At 38.6% G+C, this 21,179-nt stretch overlaps 1 protein-coding gene across 12 annotated transcripts in view; it reads left to right on the forward strand.

The window, feature by feature from the left end:
* Positions 1-20,511, forward strand: part of EBF3 (EBF transcription factor 3) — a 196,688-nt gene extending 176,177 nt beyond the window's left edge. For 7 of the 12 annotated variants that reach the window (XM_048506438.1, XM_048506439.1, XM_048506443.1 and 4 more), the window contains 5 exons: positions 1,010-1,075; positions 2,072-2,249; positions 3,893-4,081; positions 4,496-4,693; positions 17,695-20,511. In XM_048506438.1, coding sequence (XP_048362395.1) covers positions 1,010-1,075; positions 2,072-2,249; positions 3,893-4,081; positions 4,496-4,693; positions 17,695-17,726 — 663 coding nt within the window. In that variant the 3' untranslated portion in view covers positions 17,727-20,511. The remainder of the gene's footprint in view (positions 1-1,009; positions 1,076-2,071; positions 2,250-3,892; positions 4,082-4,495; positions 4,694-17,694) is intronic. The other 5 variants (XM_048506447.1, XM_048506448.1, XM_048506449.1 and 2 more) reach the window with 3 other exon arrangements.
* The last annotated feature ends 668 nt before the right edge of the window (positions 20,512-21,179 follow it).

Consider the following 21,179-nt stretch of genomic DNA (forward strand, 5'->3'; position numbering starts at 1 on the left):
ATGATAATTGGCAGTACATCTTCCTAAAACACACAACCTCCTCCCCCAGCCCAATTTCCTCAAAAACTAAAACCAAATTTCAAGATTTATTGCAATTGAAGGATAAAAATTAAGATTTAAGTCCATTTGTATTTAAAATTAACTAAACTATGGATTAATCCTCTCCAATCGTAAAACTGGAGGTAGGCATGCAGACAGGGATAAGACAAAATTCAGTGCATCCGTGCCCCCAGGCACAAGTACTCAACACTCTCTGAATGTGAAGTCATTTATGAAGTCCTTTACAACATGCAGTCAAAGAGGTTAATTGAAAAATTTCTTAATGTCATTATGAAAGAACTAGATTAACCCAAGTTAATTCACTTTATTGTTCAAAATAAAGAGGAATAAGCATTGAACTCACTTGCAAATTTGGGGCATGAATTAGGGGTGAGATGTTGTCTTTAAGGACTCTGCCAGTTTAATTAAGATATGGAAAATTACTTATTGTTCTTCACCACTAAAGTGCTAGGAATTAACAGCCAAATGTGATGCCTGTGCCTTTCATATCTCTACCATGTGTTTGTTTGTTTAATACCCATAAGACTACATCATTAAACCTCAAGCACTGATTTCACTAATTCAGCACTGGAGCTACATGCTTCAGCAGCAAACACCTTTTCTAGTCAGTCATAATCAAACAGCTGGATATGAAGTGCATTATTATTATTATTATTATTTTTAGCCTCATATCTAAGTTCGACTTGAAATCACAAAAACTCTTTCCCCCCTCCCATCCAACCCCCACCCCAACCCAGCAAAATGCCTTCCTATCTTTTAAACACCTCCAACTAAATTATAGAATTAGCATCAGGCTACTATGTCATATATTTTGCCTTGTCTATCAGGTATTCATAAGGACAGATACTACAGCATCCTTGCAGTACTGGGAATGCGTGTTTGTTCTCTGTTGCTTTTGTCGTACCAACTTTACTTCAAGCAAGAAATTATTCTCTTTTGTCTCCTGTAGGAAGTATTACTTAAAAGAGCAGCTGACCTTGTTGAAGCCCTGTATGGTATGCCCCACAACAATCAGGTAGGTTCTTCTAAATATCTTTTCTCAAATGAATATTTACTCACCTACAGAAAATCCAACACATGGGTACTTTCTGTTTGTAAACCTGACAATATATAAGAACATCCTTTCAATGTACACCGTAATTCTGTCATCCACCTGGAATTTTGTCATCCACCTTGGTACAGATGCCGAAAAAGAAAAAGCTTTGGAAATCATTAAGATGAGAATAACCTTGAACTTTATCCTTTGCAATGATTACTAATGAAAAGCCCTGCTAAATAACATATAAATATGCACTGTATATTGGAAATTATTGAAAATACATTTGCTGCATTACAGTACATTTTTAAGACAATGAGTGCGAGTGTTGTATAGTGAATAGAATGCTGGAATGGATCTGGAACACCCAGCTTCAAGTCCCGATTCTGCCATGGAAAGTTGGTGGGTGACCTTGAACCAGTCACATCCTCTCCATTTAACCTACCTTGTAGGGTTGTTGTGAGGACAAGAGAACAGTGTAAGCCCTTTGGATCCCCATTGGGGGGAAAAGTGGAATAAACAAACTGATAAATTAGAAATGTCACGTGTTGGTGGTGGAAAGTGCCATTAAGCCACTGCTGAGATTTGGTGACCCCATAGGGTTTTCCAGGCAAGAGACGTTCAGAGGTGGTTGCCAATACCTGCCTCAGTATCATGATCCTGGAATTCCTTGGAGGTCTCCCATCCAAATACCAGCTAGGGCTGACCCTGCTTAGCTTCTGAGATCTGATGAGATCAGGCTAGCCTGGGCTATCAAACTCATGGCAATAAATGTCAGACTTGTAGAAATGTTTGTTAGTTTACCTGTATTATTTACCCTTCTTGTTCATCACTGGTAAGTTTCCAAGGATATGTCTAATGCAGTGTGTGGTTAAATGAAAGAAAGTGCAACATCGACCTTACTAATCTGCACTGCATATTACCTGATTACAAACAAGGATATGTGATAGAAATTAATTCTTTTATTACTTGTAGGAAATCATCCTGAAACGAGCAGCTGATATTGCAGAAGCATTATACAGTGTGCCACGCAATCACAATCAGATTCCTACACTTGCCAACACTCCAGGTCATACTGGCATGATGGGAGTAAACTCTTTTAGCAGCCAGCTAGCAGTTAATGTTTCAGAAACATCACAAGCTAATGACCAAGGTATGTGAAGGTTTAAGAATTGTGTCTTTACAAAGGAAGCAAGCAGTTAAAGTTCATCATTATGTTTCATCCTTCCTTTTCCAGGAATCATATTTTGAGTCAAGTGGTGTGCTGACTGCATTCCTTAATAATTGTGACTCCTGGATTTATTTAGTTTTCCATGCCATACCGTATCTTTACTGAAAAGATATAATAAAAATTCAAAAACATGCAATAACTGATGTTTGTAAAACTATTAATAAGAATTTGGAAGATCACCAATGGCAGCCTGTTGAAGACCTTACATGTGCACTTTGGATTTTGTAACATTTCCCATTAACTAGCCACCATCATGCATATCTTGTATGTATTGTCGAAGGCTTTCACGGCCAGATTCAACTGGTTCTGGTGGGTTTTCCGGGCTGTGTGGCCATGGTCTGGTGGATCTTGTTCCTAACGTTTCGCCTGCATCTGTGGCTGGCATCTTCAGAGGTGTATCACAGAGATCTCTGTGATACATCTCTGTGTATTTCAAAATCTCTGTGATACACCTCTGAAGATGCCAGCCACAGATGCAGGTGAAACGTTAGGAACAAAATCCACCAGACCACGGCCACACAGCCCGGAAAACCCACCAGAACCATATCTTGTATGTTTGAGAAGTTAGCACATGATGATGGATAGTATTTGGAAAATCTGTAAAAACATTCTAATCTAGAGTGAAGTTTTGGTTCTCTAGAAGTTAACATCTCTAGAAGCTACAACCTCCTTTCTGAATGTGAATTTCATTTGTATTATTTAAGCATGTGTTAAAAAATTATATATAAACAGTAGCAGAAAATAACATTTCTGTAATTTACTGGCAAATGAAACCAATCAATTGTTGCATATATGATTTGAAGTAATATGGTAAACATATTCAACTATATATTTCTTATTACAACTAAGAAATTGACTTTCAGTATAAGAAAAAATACACTAATTTTTATTTGGAGAAAAGTACACATTCCTTTGGCTTGTAGGACAAGTTCATTACAGCAAACATTCTCTGGATCAGGGACACATTCCTGTCTTGCTGTTAAATTCCCTAATTCTTCCTTTATAGAGTATGTGTCCATTCAATTCGGATGTGTCAAATTAATCTAATGAAACCTCTCTGTAAATTGAAGCAGAGCTAGCATTCATTGAAGCATGTACTCAGTAGGAACACTTGCTTATCTTTAGTATAAAAATATTAATCTTAAAAAATGGTGTTTTCAAGTTAAATTACTGCAGCAAACAGGTGTTTTTCCCTATCTCTTTTTGCCCACATAGACATTTGAAGTCCTAGAAAGCCTGAAAGTTTATTCAGCATGTTGGTACAAACCAGCAATCAAGCCTGTTGATAATTGCTACTAAAGACAAACGCGAAAGAAACTGACACAGTTGGATCGAAGGGAGCTTTTGTTGGCTAGCAGAGACAACACAGAGTTATCACCGATGATTTAAGTAGGGTTGGCGTGATAAGGTTATCTTGAACTGCAAAGAGATGATAGGGTAGTAGCAGACAGTGTAGACCAAAGCTGTACAATCAATTAGAAGACTGTAATGTATGATGCAGTTGAGAAACCCTTCACCCCCTTAAATAACCATTTTCTTGGGATGGGTTTTTCCTCCTAACATAGTAGGCTACAGTCGCAACACAAGCAGTGTTTCCCCGCGAGGATATGTTCCAAGCAGTACTCCTCAGCAGTCCAATTACAACACAGTCAGCAATAGCATGAATGGATATGGCAATGCCGGCATGCCCAATCTTGGTGTACCTGGTTCTCCTGGATTTCTTAATGGCTCCTCAGCCAACTCACCTTATGGCAGTAAGTTTTTGTTTCTAGTTTTTTCCTTCATTATATAGATTCCTATTATGTTGCAAAAAAAGTTTACTTTTGTTTTGATTTTTTGCAATGTGAGCTACTGGATAAAAGGAGGGGTGACTCTGGAGGCTGGACATTTAAAAAAAACACATGGCAAATATATTGGTATATGCCGTGCAATAATCTCGGATTAAAAAGGAACAAAAAGAACCAGATTGGACTGCACAATTTGCAACAGAAGTCCAACACAAAAGAGTTTGCCTGTTATCCAGAGCGTGGCAAGCCAAAGCATTTTGTTTTTGTATAGATTTTTTTTAGTATTATAAGAGGCAAGGCCCCATCAATCTCTTTCCCCCCCTTCCATGTTTGCCATAAAAATCCACAATATGAGTCCTGATTATTTTTGCTTTGTTGCAGTAGTTCCGTCAAGCCCTACCATGGCAGCCTCTTCGGTCACCCTCCCTTCAAACTGTAGCAGTACACACGGCATTTTCTCATTCTCACCTGCCAATGTCATCTCTGCAGTGAAACAAAAGAGCGCCTTTGCTCCTGTTGTCAGGCCCCAAGCTTCTCCTCCACCATCTTGCACCAGTGCAAATGGAAATGGACTTCAAGGTGAGCTGGATCTCTGTATCATTTTTTTGTGTAATTGCAGGCTTTTTCAGACAAACACGAGAACCTTAAATTTTGAATCTTTAGAAGAACAGCATTTTATCACTGGCAAATATTGACAAACCACCCACCACCACCACCACCACCCTCCCCGATCTCCAAGGCCCTTAGTTGTTGTCTGGTTTTTAATAGCTTTCATTACAGGTGTCAGACCTTAATACCAAATGCACAGCACAAAACATAAGTCTACCATTTTACCATATGGTGGTTTGATTTTAAGCCTTGCATTAGAAGAAAAACTAGCTGTTTTCCCAGCATTTCCCCTTAAGGTTTCATGCATTAATTTTTAAACTAAACACACAACCCTGAATGTTTCTCACAGATCCTTGTTCTTCTTTATACATTTTCTGTATGCATTTTTGATACACACATTTCAGTCAGCAGTATTTCAAGATGTGCTACATTTCCTACTCAGGTAATTATCTGAAACTTGAAAATCTTCCAAAATATTTAAAGCTATGTTCAGTGTTGTTGTTCACTCTCTGATCAGAAAGGCATTGGGCTCTTATTGGAGTTTATTCCAGCTAAATTGGCTTTAAATAAAAATGAAGTCAGGATAAATAGCTATAAAATAGCTTGTAGAATTTACACAGCAACTCACATCCATGGATACAAAATGAGCAAATTTATAGAAGGAGAAACACAATAACTGTAAATACTTTTATTAAAGAGTTGGCTTTTCATTAAAAAAGAAAAGACCACCCCAGTACATTACTATTCAGTTTTCAAATGTAGGACCCAAAACCTGCCTCAACCTGAGATTCAACTCCATCTGAAACCAGAAACACACTTTTAAGCATTTCACACTATATAGCCTTGGTAGAATGGAGAACAACCAGTATTGATTTATTTACACTGCAGAAGCAAGGCACTCTCCAAACATACTGTTGAACAAAAAAGTCTTGGCTTGCTTAACTTTTTAGGCTCTGCATACTGGTATAGCAGAATATCATAATCACATGTTGTTATATTCACACATACATAACCCAAAGTTTTCCATGCTCTGAACATGTTTTAGAAATTTAAAGAACATAAAATAAATATCATTGGTAGGGATGGAAAAGGGCTCAAGGAGATCAATCTAATCCATGCCCGTTTAAGATGCTATCCCTAAGGGATTTTTTTCAAAATCTCAATTACTTTTAAAATACCCAGTGAATCTACAACCTGCCTTGTCACATTGTTCTGTTGGCTAGACAATTCTGTCTAGAATTAAAACTAGAAATATTCTTATTCTTTTTAGAATTCAAACCAGAAATGTTCTTGTTCAATGTAAGTATAGCAATCTGGCATAAAATTACAATTCTCTTATTATTTCATGGTTCACAAAGACCTATTAATGCTGTAGTTAATATGCTACATTTCTGTTCCAATCTCTGGTGGAAGGGCAGGACAGGAGCTCAGCCTTTGGGCTCCACAGTGTGTACAATCAGAACCACATTGTGGTCTCAGCATAAGGCATAAGAACAGCCCCAGTATATCAAACCAAAGTCCATCTAGTCCAGCAGCCAGTTTCCCACATTGGTAAAACAGATGCCTCTAGAAGGCCTCTGAGTGGGACACAGAGATCAAAGTGTTGTTGTTCGCTAGTAACTGGTTTTCAAAGTTATACTTCCTTTGAAAATCGTTCCATTTAGTCCTTTAACCATTGATGACCCCATTGCCTATGAATGTCTCACACCCTTTCAAAGCAATCTACGTTAGCTGCCTTATTTCCATATTGTGTCCGTGAATTCCATAAATTAATTATGTCTGTAATTCATGACCATGAGATGTAGTTGCCTCATTCAGTATAAGACAGCTTAATCAGTTTATTAAGGGATTAGCAAATGTTAAAAGACAGAAGTATCACATATACAAAATATTAAAAAATGTGGAGCTTCTATGCTATATACCAGACTCTGAACCAGAATCAAGTTGATATGGTCAATTCCCCACTGGGAAAATCATTCTGGGATTGGACCCGGACTATCAAGTACAGTACCTTTTGATCCCGGTCTGTCACTCCCCACAGCAGCTGAGGTCTGGAGTTGAAACCGTGACCAGAGCCCAGGATCATTTCAGTGCCTCTTCTGCTCCTCGTTCCCGATTGGCTGTTGCTTTAGGGTGGGAACATGAACAGGCATTCCTCTTTTTTTTTACGTAATAGCTATGTAGCTATGTTGTCACAAAGCATAGAGCTCCGTGGCCAAGAACAGCACACAAATGTACACCTATTAGTTGCATGGTCGTGGCTTCGTATGCAAGAAGAAAAAATTAAAAAGGTGCGTTCCTTCCCACCCTGAGTCTCCCGTTCTGCGCATGCCCAGGAGACTTAGCTGTGATTGGTTGACAGAACGAACAGAGATTCAGGGCGGGAAAACGATTTCCCATGGTACTAGGCTCATCCTGTGTTCGCCAGAAAACGCCAGAAAAGATGTACCTTCCTGGCGGTTTCTGAAAAACCCTGGATGAAGGGGGAATTGCAGGGCTGGCATGAGACTGAGCCGAATTCTCCCGTTGTCTCAGGACACCTACCAGGGCTATCACATGTTATTTCCCCCGTAGGGAATCGACCTATGTGTGACTGTGTTCCTGGGGACACTTTTGCTCAATTATTTATCAATGATTTGATTCTGGGTCAGAGTTTCATACATGACAAAGCAGCTCACTTTTGTATATTTTGTACACTGGATATTTATCTTACTAACTTTGTATTTGTTTCACGTAAATATTCATGTATATTTTTGTCCTTTTTTGAGAGGAGGAATTGTATTGGTTATATTGAGGAGCTGCTCTTCTCTTTTTCTTATGAAGATGGGAATGTATCAATTCTGTATTCAATTGATACATCCTATGGGAATGTATCAGTACTGTTTATAACATGTATTTTATAGTGCATAGTTCTTGTACCCTGATCAAAAATGGAGCATCACTTTTCACAAAGCTAGGAAAGCAAGTGGTCTATCTTGAAGTAATCAGGTCTGAGATTTTCTGTTTAAAAAGTTTGTGTTGGGGGGGGGAGGAGAAAGGTTGATTTGAATGTGATAATGAAGTGTTACTTTCCTCTCATGAGGATAAGTACGACCTGAAAATCCTCACATTAGAAAGAACCAGCATAAGAAAAAGTAAGAGAAGCTTTGCTGTCTTTGTCATGTGCCAGAGATGGAGCTGTTACCCTAGGGTCTTGCCATGAAAACATAAGGTGGTCTGGTTCCCATGCGAGTACAGGGCCACCTATTATGTTTTCATGTTATTGTTATTTTTGTTCCTGGGAGGGTTTTTGTACGGACTCTTCATATATTTATGCTGCTTCAAGAGCTACTAGTTACAAAAGCAACAACATTCTAATAACATAGATGTGCAAGTGACTATTATGGCCTTTCCTGGGATTCTTAAGCATTAAAAGGGGAAGAGATTCAGGGGACATGTTTAGACACAGACCTACACACATACACCCACAAACGCATTAAAGAAAACGGGAATGTGAAGGTAAGAGGAACTAAATCTTTTCTGATAAGCTTCTTATCTCACTGTTTCCTGTTGGCTTCAGCTTTTTTTTTCACGCTCCTAAGCCAATTGACTTCTAGCTTCAGAACCAGGCCAAAAGAAGAATGTCTCAAACACTGGAGTAAAGCACAGCAGAAGACAAACTTCTCTTGTTCATGTGCTCAAAGTTCATTAAAAATATGCACATGTGTATTGATTACCCATGAACAAGAGATGGCTTTGTCCTTTTCCTTACCAGGGCTAAGAACTGCTAGAAGTCAATTTGAATTGGGGAAAAGGCATGGCTGCTTACATGAAACCAAGATGTTGTGAGATCACAAATCCTGACTCACCAGTGCTCCATCTCACATACATACATAGATACTCCTTCCTTGTTGTTGGGCCAGTTTTTGGGGTGCACGTTTGTGTTTGCTGTTGGTAAGAAAGACCTCTGATCCTCTACTCCTGCTGCGAAGCATTTATGGGGTTAGGGAACAAAGGCTATATCCTTCCTTTAGCCCCCCCCTCCCCCCCCCCCCACGCTGGTCTGTGCAGCACTACTGGCTATGGATGTAAAGCTAAGCTCCTACTTAGCTGGCACAGCCCCAGATAATGAAGTAGCTTACAAAAATAGCCCCTTGGTTATCCAGAACCAGAACACGCTCTCAAAGCTGTTAAAATAATGTAAATATTAGTGATTAGGAAGATGGAATAACTTTTCTGATTGGCCAGTGTCCCCATTAAATGGATATCTGTAGCGTCTTTCTCTACCCTCACTACTCTCCTCACTGGATGGCAAACTGAAAGCAGACATCAAAATATCAGAATCGTTCCAAACAGTACTGAATATTAGGTTATTGTGGGCAGATTAATTATACTGGCCCATTTTGAATTAGGTCTTTATTCATTACCATCTGAATCCACATCCTTCCCGAACAAGGGTGAGCTTATAAAAACAGATTATGATAAAACAGCCTGTGTGAAACTTTTGCTCTTAGTCGCTTTGATAGTTTCACCCTTAATAACTCTCAGGAGTGCAGCTTCAGGGACAAAGCAGCTCTTTTTATGATAGCAAAACAAGCACATGATTTGCCTGAGTGTGTGAAAGACACGCAGCGAAGTAGGCATTTTGAGAGAAGAAAATAAGATTTCACCTTATGGGCCCCAAATGTGTACTATGTGGGTTCTATCATTTTATTCTGCTGCAGCTTGTAACGTGGAAATGGGTGAAGGCCCACAGTGCCATCTTCGGTGGCCCTCAGCGCATCTCCAAATGTGTTTCATTCCAATTCACTGCTGGTTTAGAAAAAAAAAAACAGAATTGCTTTAATGATGTTTTAAAAAATTCCCACATGTGAAAAGTGCTATAAATAAAAGAAAACAAATTCTTATAGTGTAGATATACCTGATATTTTATCGTGCCAATTAATAACTAGTATTAAGGCAGGGCAGAAGAATGCAATTAATCTCTGACATAAAGAGGATTCTGTTAAGGCTGATTTCTTCTAAGCAGCCTCAAATGCCTGGAAGATTCTTTCTGTAATATTAAAGTATTATTGAAAAAAATTGTGTTTTACCACCACGCAAAATACAGAATTCAAAATAAAAAGTTGGTGATCATTATAAACTAGGTAAATCTTTTCTAACTGTTCTCAAGAAGCAAATGCGCCAGTGGAATAAGTTTGAGTAGTAGTAATTAGGCAACTCTGTTAATGCTACACATGTGTGCAGAGCTGGAAACAAGCATATTGATCCTACACACTCAAACATACCTAATCTATGTTATACATGTGATAGTGTCCTAGAAGTGGAGTTAACATGTTGACATGTGCACATATATCAAGAAGCATCAAATGTTATTTATTTAGTTGGGTGCTGTGTGGTTTCCGGGCTGTATGGCCGTGTTCTAGCAGCATTCTCTCCTGACGTTTCGCCTGCATCTGTGGCTGGCATCTTCAGAGGATCCTCTGAAGATGCCAGCCACAGCCTTCAGATCCTCTGAAGATGCCAGCCACAGATGCAGGCGAAACGTCAGGAGAGAATGCTGCTAGAACACAGCCATACAGCAGGAAACCATACAGCACCCAAGTGATTCCGGCCGTGAAAGCCTTCGACAATACAAGTTATTTATTTACAGACTGCTTTTCTCACTGAGACTCGAGGCAGATTACAAAATATAGAAAAATTATGACAGCACAAAACATTCAGTAAAAATGCAATAGAACTAGAGTCACTGAAATTATCAAATAGAAAACTGTCTAAGGCATGATTACCACAAAGAATACAGAGAGCTGTTTAAAATGCAAAAGTAAAAGACAGTGCAGTAAAACAAGACTATCAGTTCAGTCCTGATTGGGAGGGGGAGGGTCAGCTGTTGGAGCCAGCACAGGGTCACGCTGGTGCATTTGCCCACCCCACTGGCATAAGTGGCACTTATGCCAGCAGGGAGGTCAAAAAGGGAGGCAGGTGGGCAATGTGGTGACTATGCTGTGCCTGACCCAGAAGTGCTTGCACCTAACAATGTCATCTTACGCAATGTCATCTTACCCACTGTGCTGCACTGGCCTAAACCTGGCTGCCATCACAGCTGGGGCAGAGCTAAGGGCATTCCTGGGAATAAAGCCAACTTTAGTCACTTTTACCAGGCTGAAAGGGTGACATAAGTCCATTTTGGTCCATGGAGAGCTTTCAGGCAGCCAGGGGTTTCCTGGATTTGGTTGCCTCCCCATATTGCCTGGAAGTCCTCTAAGGTGGCTTGGCAGTTCCAGGCCACTGGAGCCTTTTGGATCGAACTGTATACATGTAGTAAACATTGTAGTAAACTATCATCCTGTTCTCTTACAACAGTGCCTCAATGGAATGTTCCTTTGTAGGTCAAATACCACATATCACTTCATCCACCAAGGGACAGTGGTATTCAGTGAAGAAATTCAAACAAAGTTGTGAATTATCAAGTTGTATGCAAATTAGCCCCAAGGATTGTGTTGTAAGCAAATTTCAACTTAAAAAATGTTGTCACTTTAGCATTAGTTAGCAACTTTCCAAGTCTCACTGCTTTTTCTATATTTTAAAACCAATCTAACAAGTCACTCAACCCAGGAAGCTAAATTGTTGCTCTAAGTATCCTGCTGCTTAGGAAGCACCCATCTTCACCCTACTACCTCATTCCTTTGAAATATGAAAGGGAGTAGGATTGGGAACATACAAGGCAATACATTGTTGCCTCATTTGCTGGGAATCCTCCTTTCTCATCAATGGCCATGACCCATGTTCTAAACTCACAGTAAATAAAATAAAGAGCAGATTTGGGGCTATAGGCTACAAGACATACAACATATGGACCTATGGTCTTTGCTTTCATTACCTTCAGAATGATAAAAAGAATGGGCACAGTGTAGCATGTGTACAATCCTATACTGTAGCACACCAACATATAGATTTAATTGCAGATAACTTACATCCTTCACACATTCTTTCCAATAACAAATACGCTGATGCAAATTGTAGTACATGAAAACTATGATGGAAGTGCCAGTGGGAAAATATCCATAATGAACACTATTAGCTACCTCATAACTTAATATTACAGTTGTCCAATGCAGTTAATTAGCTTGCATAATATGCATGCAGAAGGCTCGGTCCAGCCAGAGTCTACTCCATGAGTGTAGAGTCTCCAGACTTCACCTCACTCACCCTCCTCCCACACGTTTCTTCCTCCTCCCATAAGAAGCAATAGAGGAGGTCAATTTTATTCCGTTGTTTCCATTTCACTCAGCCTTTTCAAGCTCCAGAAAAGGCTCGAGGATCCAAGGGACAAAATCCATCCTCTGAATCTAAAATCTAAAGGGGCGGAGAAGATGGCTATGAACACCAGTATGGCAGGCTGCATGTATCTCAGTCTTCATTCATCCCTTAAGGCAGAAGACAGAGAATGAGCCTGACATGACAGCGATCATCCATGCCACACACACACCCCACTCAAACAGGCTCAGTGCTGCTCTATTTTACAGAGGTGCAACATTTGGCTGGCTGCACAGTAGTTTGGCTTCTCTAGCTTGTAGACTTAAAGAGATATTACCCCTTTAATAATACTGTGAGCAGCAGTATTCCACCGTGAAGTCTGAAACAAAATTCCATGCCAAGAAATTTCTCCACCAAGTGAATGTCAACGGTAAGGCATCAGAGACAATATTCTTTAGGCATAAATTCTCAGATGCTTGCATATTTGAGAGGAACTGTAAGAAGCCTATGAGATTATATGTTCTATGCCCAAAAGATACAACTGAGTGTTGCTAGCCCGTGGCTCATCAGTGATATATAGTTCCCAGGTAATCAGTCTGCCTTTGATGGAAAAGAGAGTTTCTCCTTCTCTACTTGTAGTCACACATAGGACACAAGGCAGCCAAAATCATTGCAGACTGTCAGTACATAGAGCAGAATGCATAGAGTAGTTCTGACAGAGGCTGGAAAGAGGGGCCATTTTCATGTACCTTCATAGCACAGGAGCCCATAGCAAAAGTAACATCAAAAGGCCTGGACCACCTGAGAGGAGATTGTTTGCATGCAGAATAATGCACTTCCAATCTACTTTCATAATTGTTTGCAAGTAGATTTTGCTATTCCACACAGCTGCAAACTGCATTGAAAGTGGATTGAAAGTGCATTATTCTGCATGTGCAGAAGGGGCATGTGTCTCCTCATGCTAGCACTGCCCCAGTTTCCAGATGAACCCAGATCAGTGTGGACATGGCACTGCATATCTGTAAGAGGTCTGTAGACACACAGGAATTGTAGGGGCATGTATACAAATGGGATGGGAAAGTCTATGGTTATGTACAAGAATGTGATGAGGATCATATGGTAGCATGGTGGACCAAGACTAGATATTTTGGTCATTCTGCTCTTACCACATCCAGTCCTGTTGATCTGTGATCATATTTATATTTCCTCTTACTACATGGAATTCGAGTTGTCTTATATTGGGGGGGTTCTCATTGCATGCTCACAACTTTCCCAGTGGTCTGAGCTAGTGGGATGCAGAGTTTTCATAAGAATTACTGAGAATTCACTCTCCTCCAATCCCAATAATATAACTTTTTTAAATTTATTATCTTTGTGTTTTACAGTTACCATAACAATAAAGTTTATATTCAGCGGTATTATTACAATTTTCACACACTAATGGAATTGTTAGTTTTGTTTGTTTTGAAAAGCTACAGCAATAAAATTTACTCCCAGCAATAGTAGTGCAATTTTTCATGTCCTTAAAACTTAACCATAAATGATGAAAAAAAAAACAGAATACCTGTAAACATATAAAAGCCCTTGGGGAAAATGCGGGATTTTTGCTTTTATCATGATGGAACCCCAAGTTCTTTGATTGGTGCAATGTAAGATGCAAAAGGTTGAGAACTACTTGTCTAGATTCTGCAAAAGCAAAAGTCTAGTGTAAGTCCACCACTGTCCTCAGTACACCATGCTTGGAAGCCACTACTAGCTCATTCAGTTAAAGATCGATAAGCTCACATGTCAGATGGCATTGGTAATAGTGTCTTTGAGTTTATGCCCTGTTTGCAAGATTGTATCTTTTGGTGGAGGGCTTAACATTTGCATTTTTTCAGGACAAGATTGCTTTTCAGAATCATGGTTTATTGTTTTGAGGAAGGAGCAGGACTACCCAACATAAACTAACCCACAATATCTACATTACATGTTACAGACTGTTTTAATAATGGACAACACAGACAATTGAAGCCATATTTCCCTGGTTTGTAACTCTTTACCTGCAATATAAGAAAATGAAAATTGGCTGAATGTTGCATTTACTGCTGCTGGCACTAAATTAGCAGAATAGTTGCTACCAAATGGTAATAGCGTTATTAGTATTTATTGTTGTCAATTAATGGCAGAGAGCTTGCTGCTGTAGCAGATAGCCAAGACTCTGCTCCATCCCTTGCCAATGAGCTGCGATTGCCACAAGGGAACACTTACTGGCCGAAAACTGAGCTGCACATCACTGTACCCCACCATTTGGCGCTGCTTCTCCCAGCCCTGATGGCAGCATTGTGCACAAGCTAACTATACTGGAACTGTGCCATTTTGGGGGAATTCACAGCTGGCAGGATCTGGCTGTAATCCAAGCAATGGCACATAGGGGTCGGAACGCAAGAGCGTCTGGCTGTTATGCTCCATCTGTAAACAAACCTGTGACTAATCTTTTCATGTAAACAAAGGCATGTTTCAAACTTTCACGCTCGTGATTTGCCTAACTCCATCAGTTACATCTAGGACTAAGCAGTATTCCTCATAGAAACTGTCTATACAAGAAAGTTACATTCATGAGCAAATTTTCGCCTTGCCTTTTAATTTTGTTTTTTTCTTTCTGTATGATCTTACTCATACTTTTCGTGTGGTGTATTCCACGCACAGCCTGATGAATAAGCATCCAGCAATCTGTAAACTGTAAGAGAATCAAGTTGCTTCATGTGATCAATCCTGGACCACATGCGCTAGGGATGACATAGTATTCTCCCCTCTGAACCAAGGGCACATTAATACTACAGTAGCATTCATGAAGTCATCCCCTTTAAGGCAGACAGCTGCTATCCCATCTGTTGTATGGGAAGAAAAATCCATGAGTACTATTACTGATATGGATTCTCCGGATCAGTCCATAAGCCTCTAATCTGAGACCATTTGGAAGCATACATGTACAGACAATAGATAACGTATACCTCTATGTGACATTCTATTTGTGTTATGCTATGCTACAGCATGAGCAGACACCAACCATGGGGGTAACACTAGTAGCATGGGCATCACTAACTTAGAATGTTCTGATTATAGTAAGATTGGCATACTTTCCCTTCTTTCCAGACCTTCCCATGCTAAGAAACTGCCAACTGTTTGATTAAATAAGGCAAATCTATCACAGGCACAGTTGGGGCAGAACATACACTGTAATATGCACTAGAATGCCATTTTCTCATCCTTTGGCATAAGGAATACTTTGTGATTGCTGAGCTGCTTTCAAATGGAATTGAATAAAACTGCTCACAGCCCAGGTCTTCTGTACTGCATCTTTAGGCACATGAATAATCAAGCAAAGAGACTGTGTTACATAAGAAATGTGTATATACAACAAGCTTTTCAGAAAAAACCGCCACAGCAAATCTGTGATAAATTGATTTTTTTAGAATTAATGAACTGGGAAATTGAAGTTTGCATCACTACATCAAAAATATATTAATGTTTCTTGTACATAAATTAATGGGAAACATTGTCATGACAAAATTTAAACACCAAAAGGTTAAAACAGTCCAAATTATGTTCCTGCCAACGAGTTAACTAGAACATAATGACAAAATTTAGCATCTCCCTATTGAACAAGTCCAGTCTTTTCTCATTTTTAGCACTTGTGCCACAATGGCTAGCATAGTGTAAGAAAAGCAGGGGCAGAGTTGCACAGCACTATCCATCTTGCTTTAAAATTGTACTCACTGGTCCATTCTACAGATCTTGGGGTGGCACACAGGCAGCCGAGTGGGTTGCTCCCCAGTTTTTTGCACAATGATTCTGCAAGGCCATCTCATCCAATGCTGCTTCTTCAAGCATTGGCACAATCAAAGAGATGAGGATCCAATGTATTGTCGAAGGCTTTCACAGCCGGAATCAACTGGCTGTTGTGGGTTTTCTGGGATGTGTTTCCGTGGTCTGGTAGTTTTTGCTCCTAAGGTTTTGTCTGCATCTGTGACTGACATCTTCAGAGGCATGTCGTAGGAAGATGTGTTTCTAAACAGCAATTTAGTTCTTTCCGGGTTATGTTGCTAGCAGGAAGTTATGCTTTCCATGAAATCCTTGTCATTTCCCCCTCTTATTTCATCGGCTTCCTCTTCGGGGATGTGCCAAATGGCTGATTCAACACTGGCAATGATGTCTGCCATGACAGCAGGAAAGAGACATGGAGATAAACATGTCTTACTGTGACATGCCTCTAAAGATGTTAGCCATAGATGTGGGCAAAACATTAGGAGCAAAAACTCCCAGGCCATGGACACACAGCCTGGAAAACCCACAACAGTCAGATAGCGATCCCTTTGCATCCCAGTTGGGTCCCCAGGAGTCTAATCACATGAAGCTGCATAATACTGAATCAGACCACTGGTCTATCATAACCAATATTGTCTACTTTAACTGGCAACAACCTTTCACTGGCTCAGGCAGAGATTTTTCGTATCACCTATTTATTGCCTGAATTGGAGATACGTGGAAATGAGCCTAGAATCTTCTGGATGCTGCTGCTGATCTGTAGCCCCTTTGCTTTATGCAGCATCCATGGAAGAAAATAAAGACTAGGTGTTAATTTTTTAAAAAAAATTACTAAGAGAAACATTTTAATCTTATGCCCTTTTTATACTGCTTTGAGTGGCAGACTGCAAAAAAGCAGGTGTACTTAACTATTTAATTTTGATTTTAGAAAGTCATTGTCACTAAAGTCAGCATGCTATTAGAATAAAAATACAATTAATAAAATGTCAAAACTGAGACTTTTCATTTAAGCTGGTGAGCTTGTAGAGAGAGAAAAAGCTAAGGTTAGTCAGATTTTCATTTAGGGAACTTGAGAAGTGTCTGGTCCTTGATTGGTGAGTGAGCTGGCCTTGTCTGACATTACCAAAAGTGACCATGTTGTTTCTCAGCTGTCAACATAGGCTGCCTCTAGGGAGTCTGGGCCACTGTTTGCCATTAACAAAACGCTAAGAGAAATATCACACATGTGGGAGGCAGGATGCTTTGCACAAAAAAATGTCAGAATCCTTTTTGAAGTCTTTATAGAATGCCCCATAGAAAACCCTTATTTTAAAAATAAAATTATATTTATCTACAGAATTGCTTATCAGTGATCTCTCCCTCACTCCAGCCAATTAGTCGTACTATTAAAGAAGAAGCAGAAAACATTTTTTTCTGAGTGCTGCTGTATGCAAAGTATGTTATAATGTTAAATGGAGAAAGGATCAATCAACAATCCATCCTGGTTCAAAAAACCTTATGCACATCTATAAGTGGTCCAAAGAGCCTCTTCTGTAAGCACAACAAATTCCTGCATGTATCACAGCTAGTTTGTTGATGCAGTATCCATAGGCAAATCAAGCTGCATTCAAGCAATTGCTTTCTCATGTGGAGTTTCTGTTTCACATAGCTAATTCTACACACAACTTGTGGAAGAACTTGCATGTTTGTGTGCAGAGCTGGATAAGTAGTATTTTCCTTAGGTCATACACAGCACTTTGGGTCACAGATCAGATATTGTAGAATGGGTTTGGTGAAGATATATATATATTTATATATTTCAGTAAATTGCTTGTACTGGGCAATATTCATGCAGTGGGGTTGGTATATTCCTCCCCCCCCCCCCAAATTGTAATACCTGAATTTACATAGATATCTGTTGTTAATGGCTCTTTTTCTTTCTCTTTCAGCTATGTCTGGACTTGTAGTCCCGCCAATGTAAATTCATTTTTGTTTACGTACCATAGCACCAAGCTTCAGAAGATGAGCTTTTTAGGGGACAAGTTTAGTATATAAGACGTGCTGATGGAACCAGTATCTTCAGAATACAATCAACACGTTGAAATGCTACAAAAAAAACCTTTGTTTAAAGATTTTATTTAAACTATTAAGAATCAACATGCAAACAATCAATTTCTTCATGAACAATTCCATTTTATTGACTGAACTTCTCTCATATTTTCACATTTCTTGGTCCTGAAGAATAAGGAAAAAGCGATGCCTATTTTGTATAAAGTTTCTGATTACGTCTTGGCTATGTCTAGTACTTGCTATGTGTCGGGAAAAACTTTGTGGATGCACCATTTTGATTATCATGAAACACTGATGAAAACGCCTCCAAAACATTTTTTTCTGTACTCATAACTAGATTCACAATGGTTGTGTATCTCTATAATGTGAAATATTTTTTTGTGGTGAAGAAAGGGGGCCAAGGAGGTATGAGCCATCAAAACTGGGGGGAAAGGATGAATATATGATTTGGGATAATTTTGGGAACTGGGGTGGGTGGGAGGGTTTATCATCGCTTAACGTCATCTTAATGAAATGGAACTTTGTAACTTATTGTAGTTAGAAATTGTAACTTTGATATTGAATTCTCTTGCCTTCAACAAGCACACTGACAGAGAAAAAAATGCTACTGTCTGTTGGTAAAAATATACTTCCACTGCTAGAGCTTCCTGTTAAGCAAGTGTGATCTGCGACATTTTTTCAACTTTTGCTAGCACTGTATACTATTGCATTCTTAGGCTACTGTGAAGTCTATGTTTCTTGTACCAGAAAATTGTCCTTTTGACTTCTAGATCCTTCTTCCCTAATGTGTTTTGTATGTGGTTATAAAATTGTAGACTTTTGTGATTTTGCCAAAGTTGTAGCTAAATATTTATACACTTGTCTTGAATTTTTTTCAGATCCACTTAAATATTTAGAAGAGCAAATTTTATTCCTTATAAAAGATAAGGAATAAAATAGTCATACATTGCAACACTTTCTTTCACATAAACACTTGCAGTCACCAAGGGAATTTGTTTTGTAACATATCGATTATAAATATTGTATTTATCTTTGAAATTTTGTATATTGCTTTCCATCAATTTTGTTTCTTGTATGTATGGGTTTTTTTGGTCATTGACTGGTATTGTGATGCTGTGAAAAGCATTAAGCCAAGAACAGTTGCCTTCATATTTTTCTGTTAAAATAAATTTGTGTTCATTCATTTCATTTGTATTTCAAAAGATTGTTATTTGTTTGGACTTTCCACCCTTTTGTTATTTTGAGGAAAAGCATTGTTTATTTTTATATTATGTTTAAGTTATCAGAACAAATAATTTTTGAAATAAAGTTGTTTGTTGTATAGTTAAAACAAAATCGTGCCACATGGCTGTAATAAATACTAGTAGAATACATGCATGTGATGCAGCCACAAGGGGGAAAAAGTTCTATTTTGTGTCCGGATTTTTTGTTTTTGAATTTTCTTCCTTCATCCATTTTATCTCTTCCTTGTTTCTTTTATTAAAAAAAAGATTGTAAAAAGTCATTTTATCTGCCACCCATGACTTTGCCACATAGCTGAACTGTGTTTACTGAAAAAAATTCAGAAGCCTAAAGCTTAAATAAAATTCACTTCTGATGTTTTAATTAAAATGTTTGCCACATTAACTTCTCGGATGCCTTAAAAGTAGACTTCTTTGAAGAACTTCTGTGCTGTTTTATCACAGGCTTACACCACAATTGATAATCGTTCCTTCATCTGGATGGTTTATGGTGTACAAAAGCACAAACCCAAGGGTGCAGCTTACCCACTGACTATTGCTGTGCGTATTTTGTTCATTTCTATGAGATTTGCATCAACCACATGGAAATGACCAGCAGTAGCACCACTGCAATGCTTGGACTGGTTGTATCCCTGGTATACAGCTATGTCATTCCTTTGTATGTCTGCTTTCTGCTGCACTCTACATACTCTGAAACCTAGCACTGTTTAACAGAGAAAGGCTTCATATACAATTGAGATCATACGTGACTTTTATAAGTTGTTTTTATTTACAGAACTCTTGTTTTGTAGCAAGGCCTACAGCAATGACTGTAACTTAAAAACTGGAATGACCTCTTTAATATATTGTGCCTGTTAGTGCCAATCTTTAAAGCGAGAACAACTGATTCCTCCCCCCTCTCTTTCTTTGCACTAAATGCTTTGTCAATGCAGAATTGCAAAACGTTTTTTGCAAACTGCAGCAGAACTAAAGTTCAAAGCAAAAAGGAGGGAACACTTTTTTTCTTTTTAAACAAAAAATGCACATTTTCAGGAGATGTTTATAAAAGGTTTTAAAATTGATTCAATATATCACAAATAATAAATGTATTTCACATTTATTTTGTGATAGCCAATAAGGGTTAGCTAAGTGGAAAAGCCTAAGAAGTCACTTTGAAACTGAATTGCCTCAGTTTTATTTTGTATAAGTAAGGTTTTGATCTTAAAAGAGGTCATGCATACATGTTAAGAAAGTTTGCAAGTTTCTTCTCAAATGCAATCTGTTTGTGTTTTAGATTAATTAGTCAATGCACTCATTGCTTCATTGTCTCCAAACTGAAAATTTCACTAAATGGTAGATTTTACTGTTAAAGACCCTACAATAAGATTGTTTTATCTGTACATTTTTTCAGATATTTAACTGTATAAAAATGTTCATTTTACACAATATTTAATTAAAGTATTTCTTGTCTGTGAATTTCACTTCTGGTAATTTTTCAGGTTTGTTTATTAAAATAACAGAAAGCACAACCAACAATAGTTGAAATTCTTAATTTCATTTTAAAATCTTAAATTTACCCTCAGCTAGGCGCTGATTCAGATGTGTAGATATGCCAGATATCTCATAGCCTGAACGAGTGTGAATGCATCAATATTGAAAACTGTAGTGTTTAAGTGCATGAGTACCCTCCACTTGCCTCAACACTTGATGAATTTTCACACAGTGATGAACAAGTGAATTATATAGAATAAAAGTCAAGCAGCAACCTTCAGAATTGGTATATCCAGGTAACTGATTTTCCTAGGAGATCATGATGCTCTTACAAATGAGTGGCAAACTTACTTAGATACCAGCAAGCTAATATGGATTGTGCTTGATACCCTATAGTACAAACTTAGTAAACAGCACTAAGGCTGCGAGATGTGTGTGTTTGTGTGCAACTCTTGTGTAAAACTAGAATTGACACATATGAATGCACAGTGATTCCAGATACTTCTTATGATGTATTTTCTGTTTTGGTATCACACTCATTAACCCACAGCCTCTTTTCTGTGCTTTAGACACAGATAGCTACAACATACTACTTTACCATAATTCTTCTGTTTTGGCAGTGGCATGGGAAGAAATAATAGTTTGTGCAGGGG

This window comes from Sphaerodactylus townsendi, linkage group LG08, assembly GCF_021028975.2.
Source record: "Sphaerodactylus townsendi isolate TG3544 linkage group LG08, MPM_Stown_v2.3, whole genome shotgun sequence".
Lineage (NCBI taxonomy): Eukaryota > Metazoa > Chordata > Lepidosauria > Squamata > Sphaerodactylidae > Sphaerodactylus > Sphaerodactylus townsendi.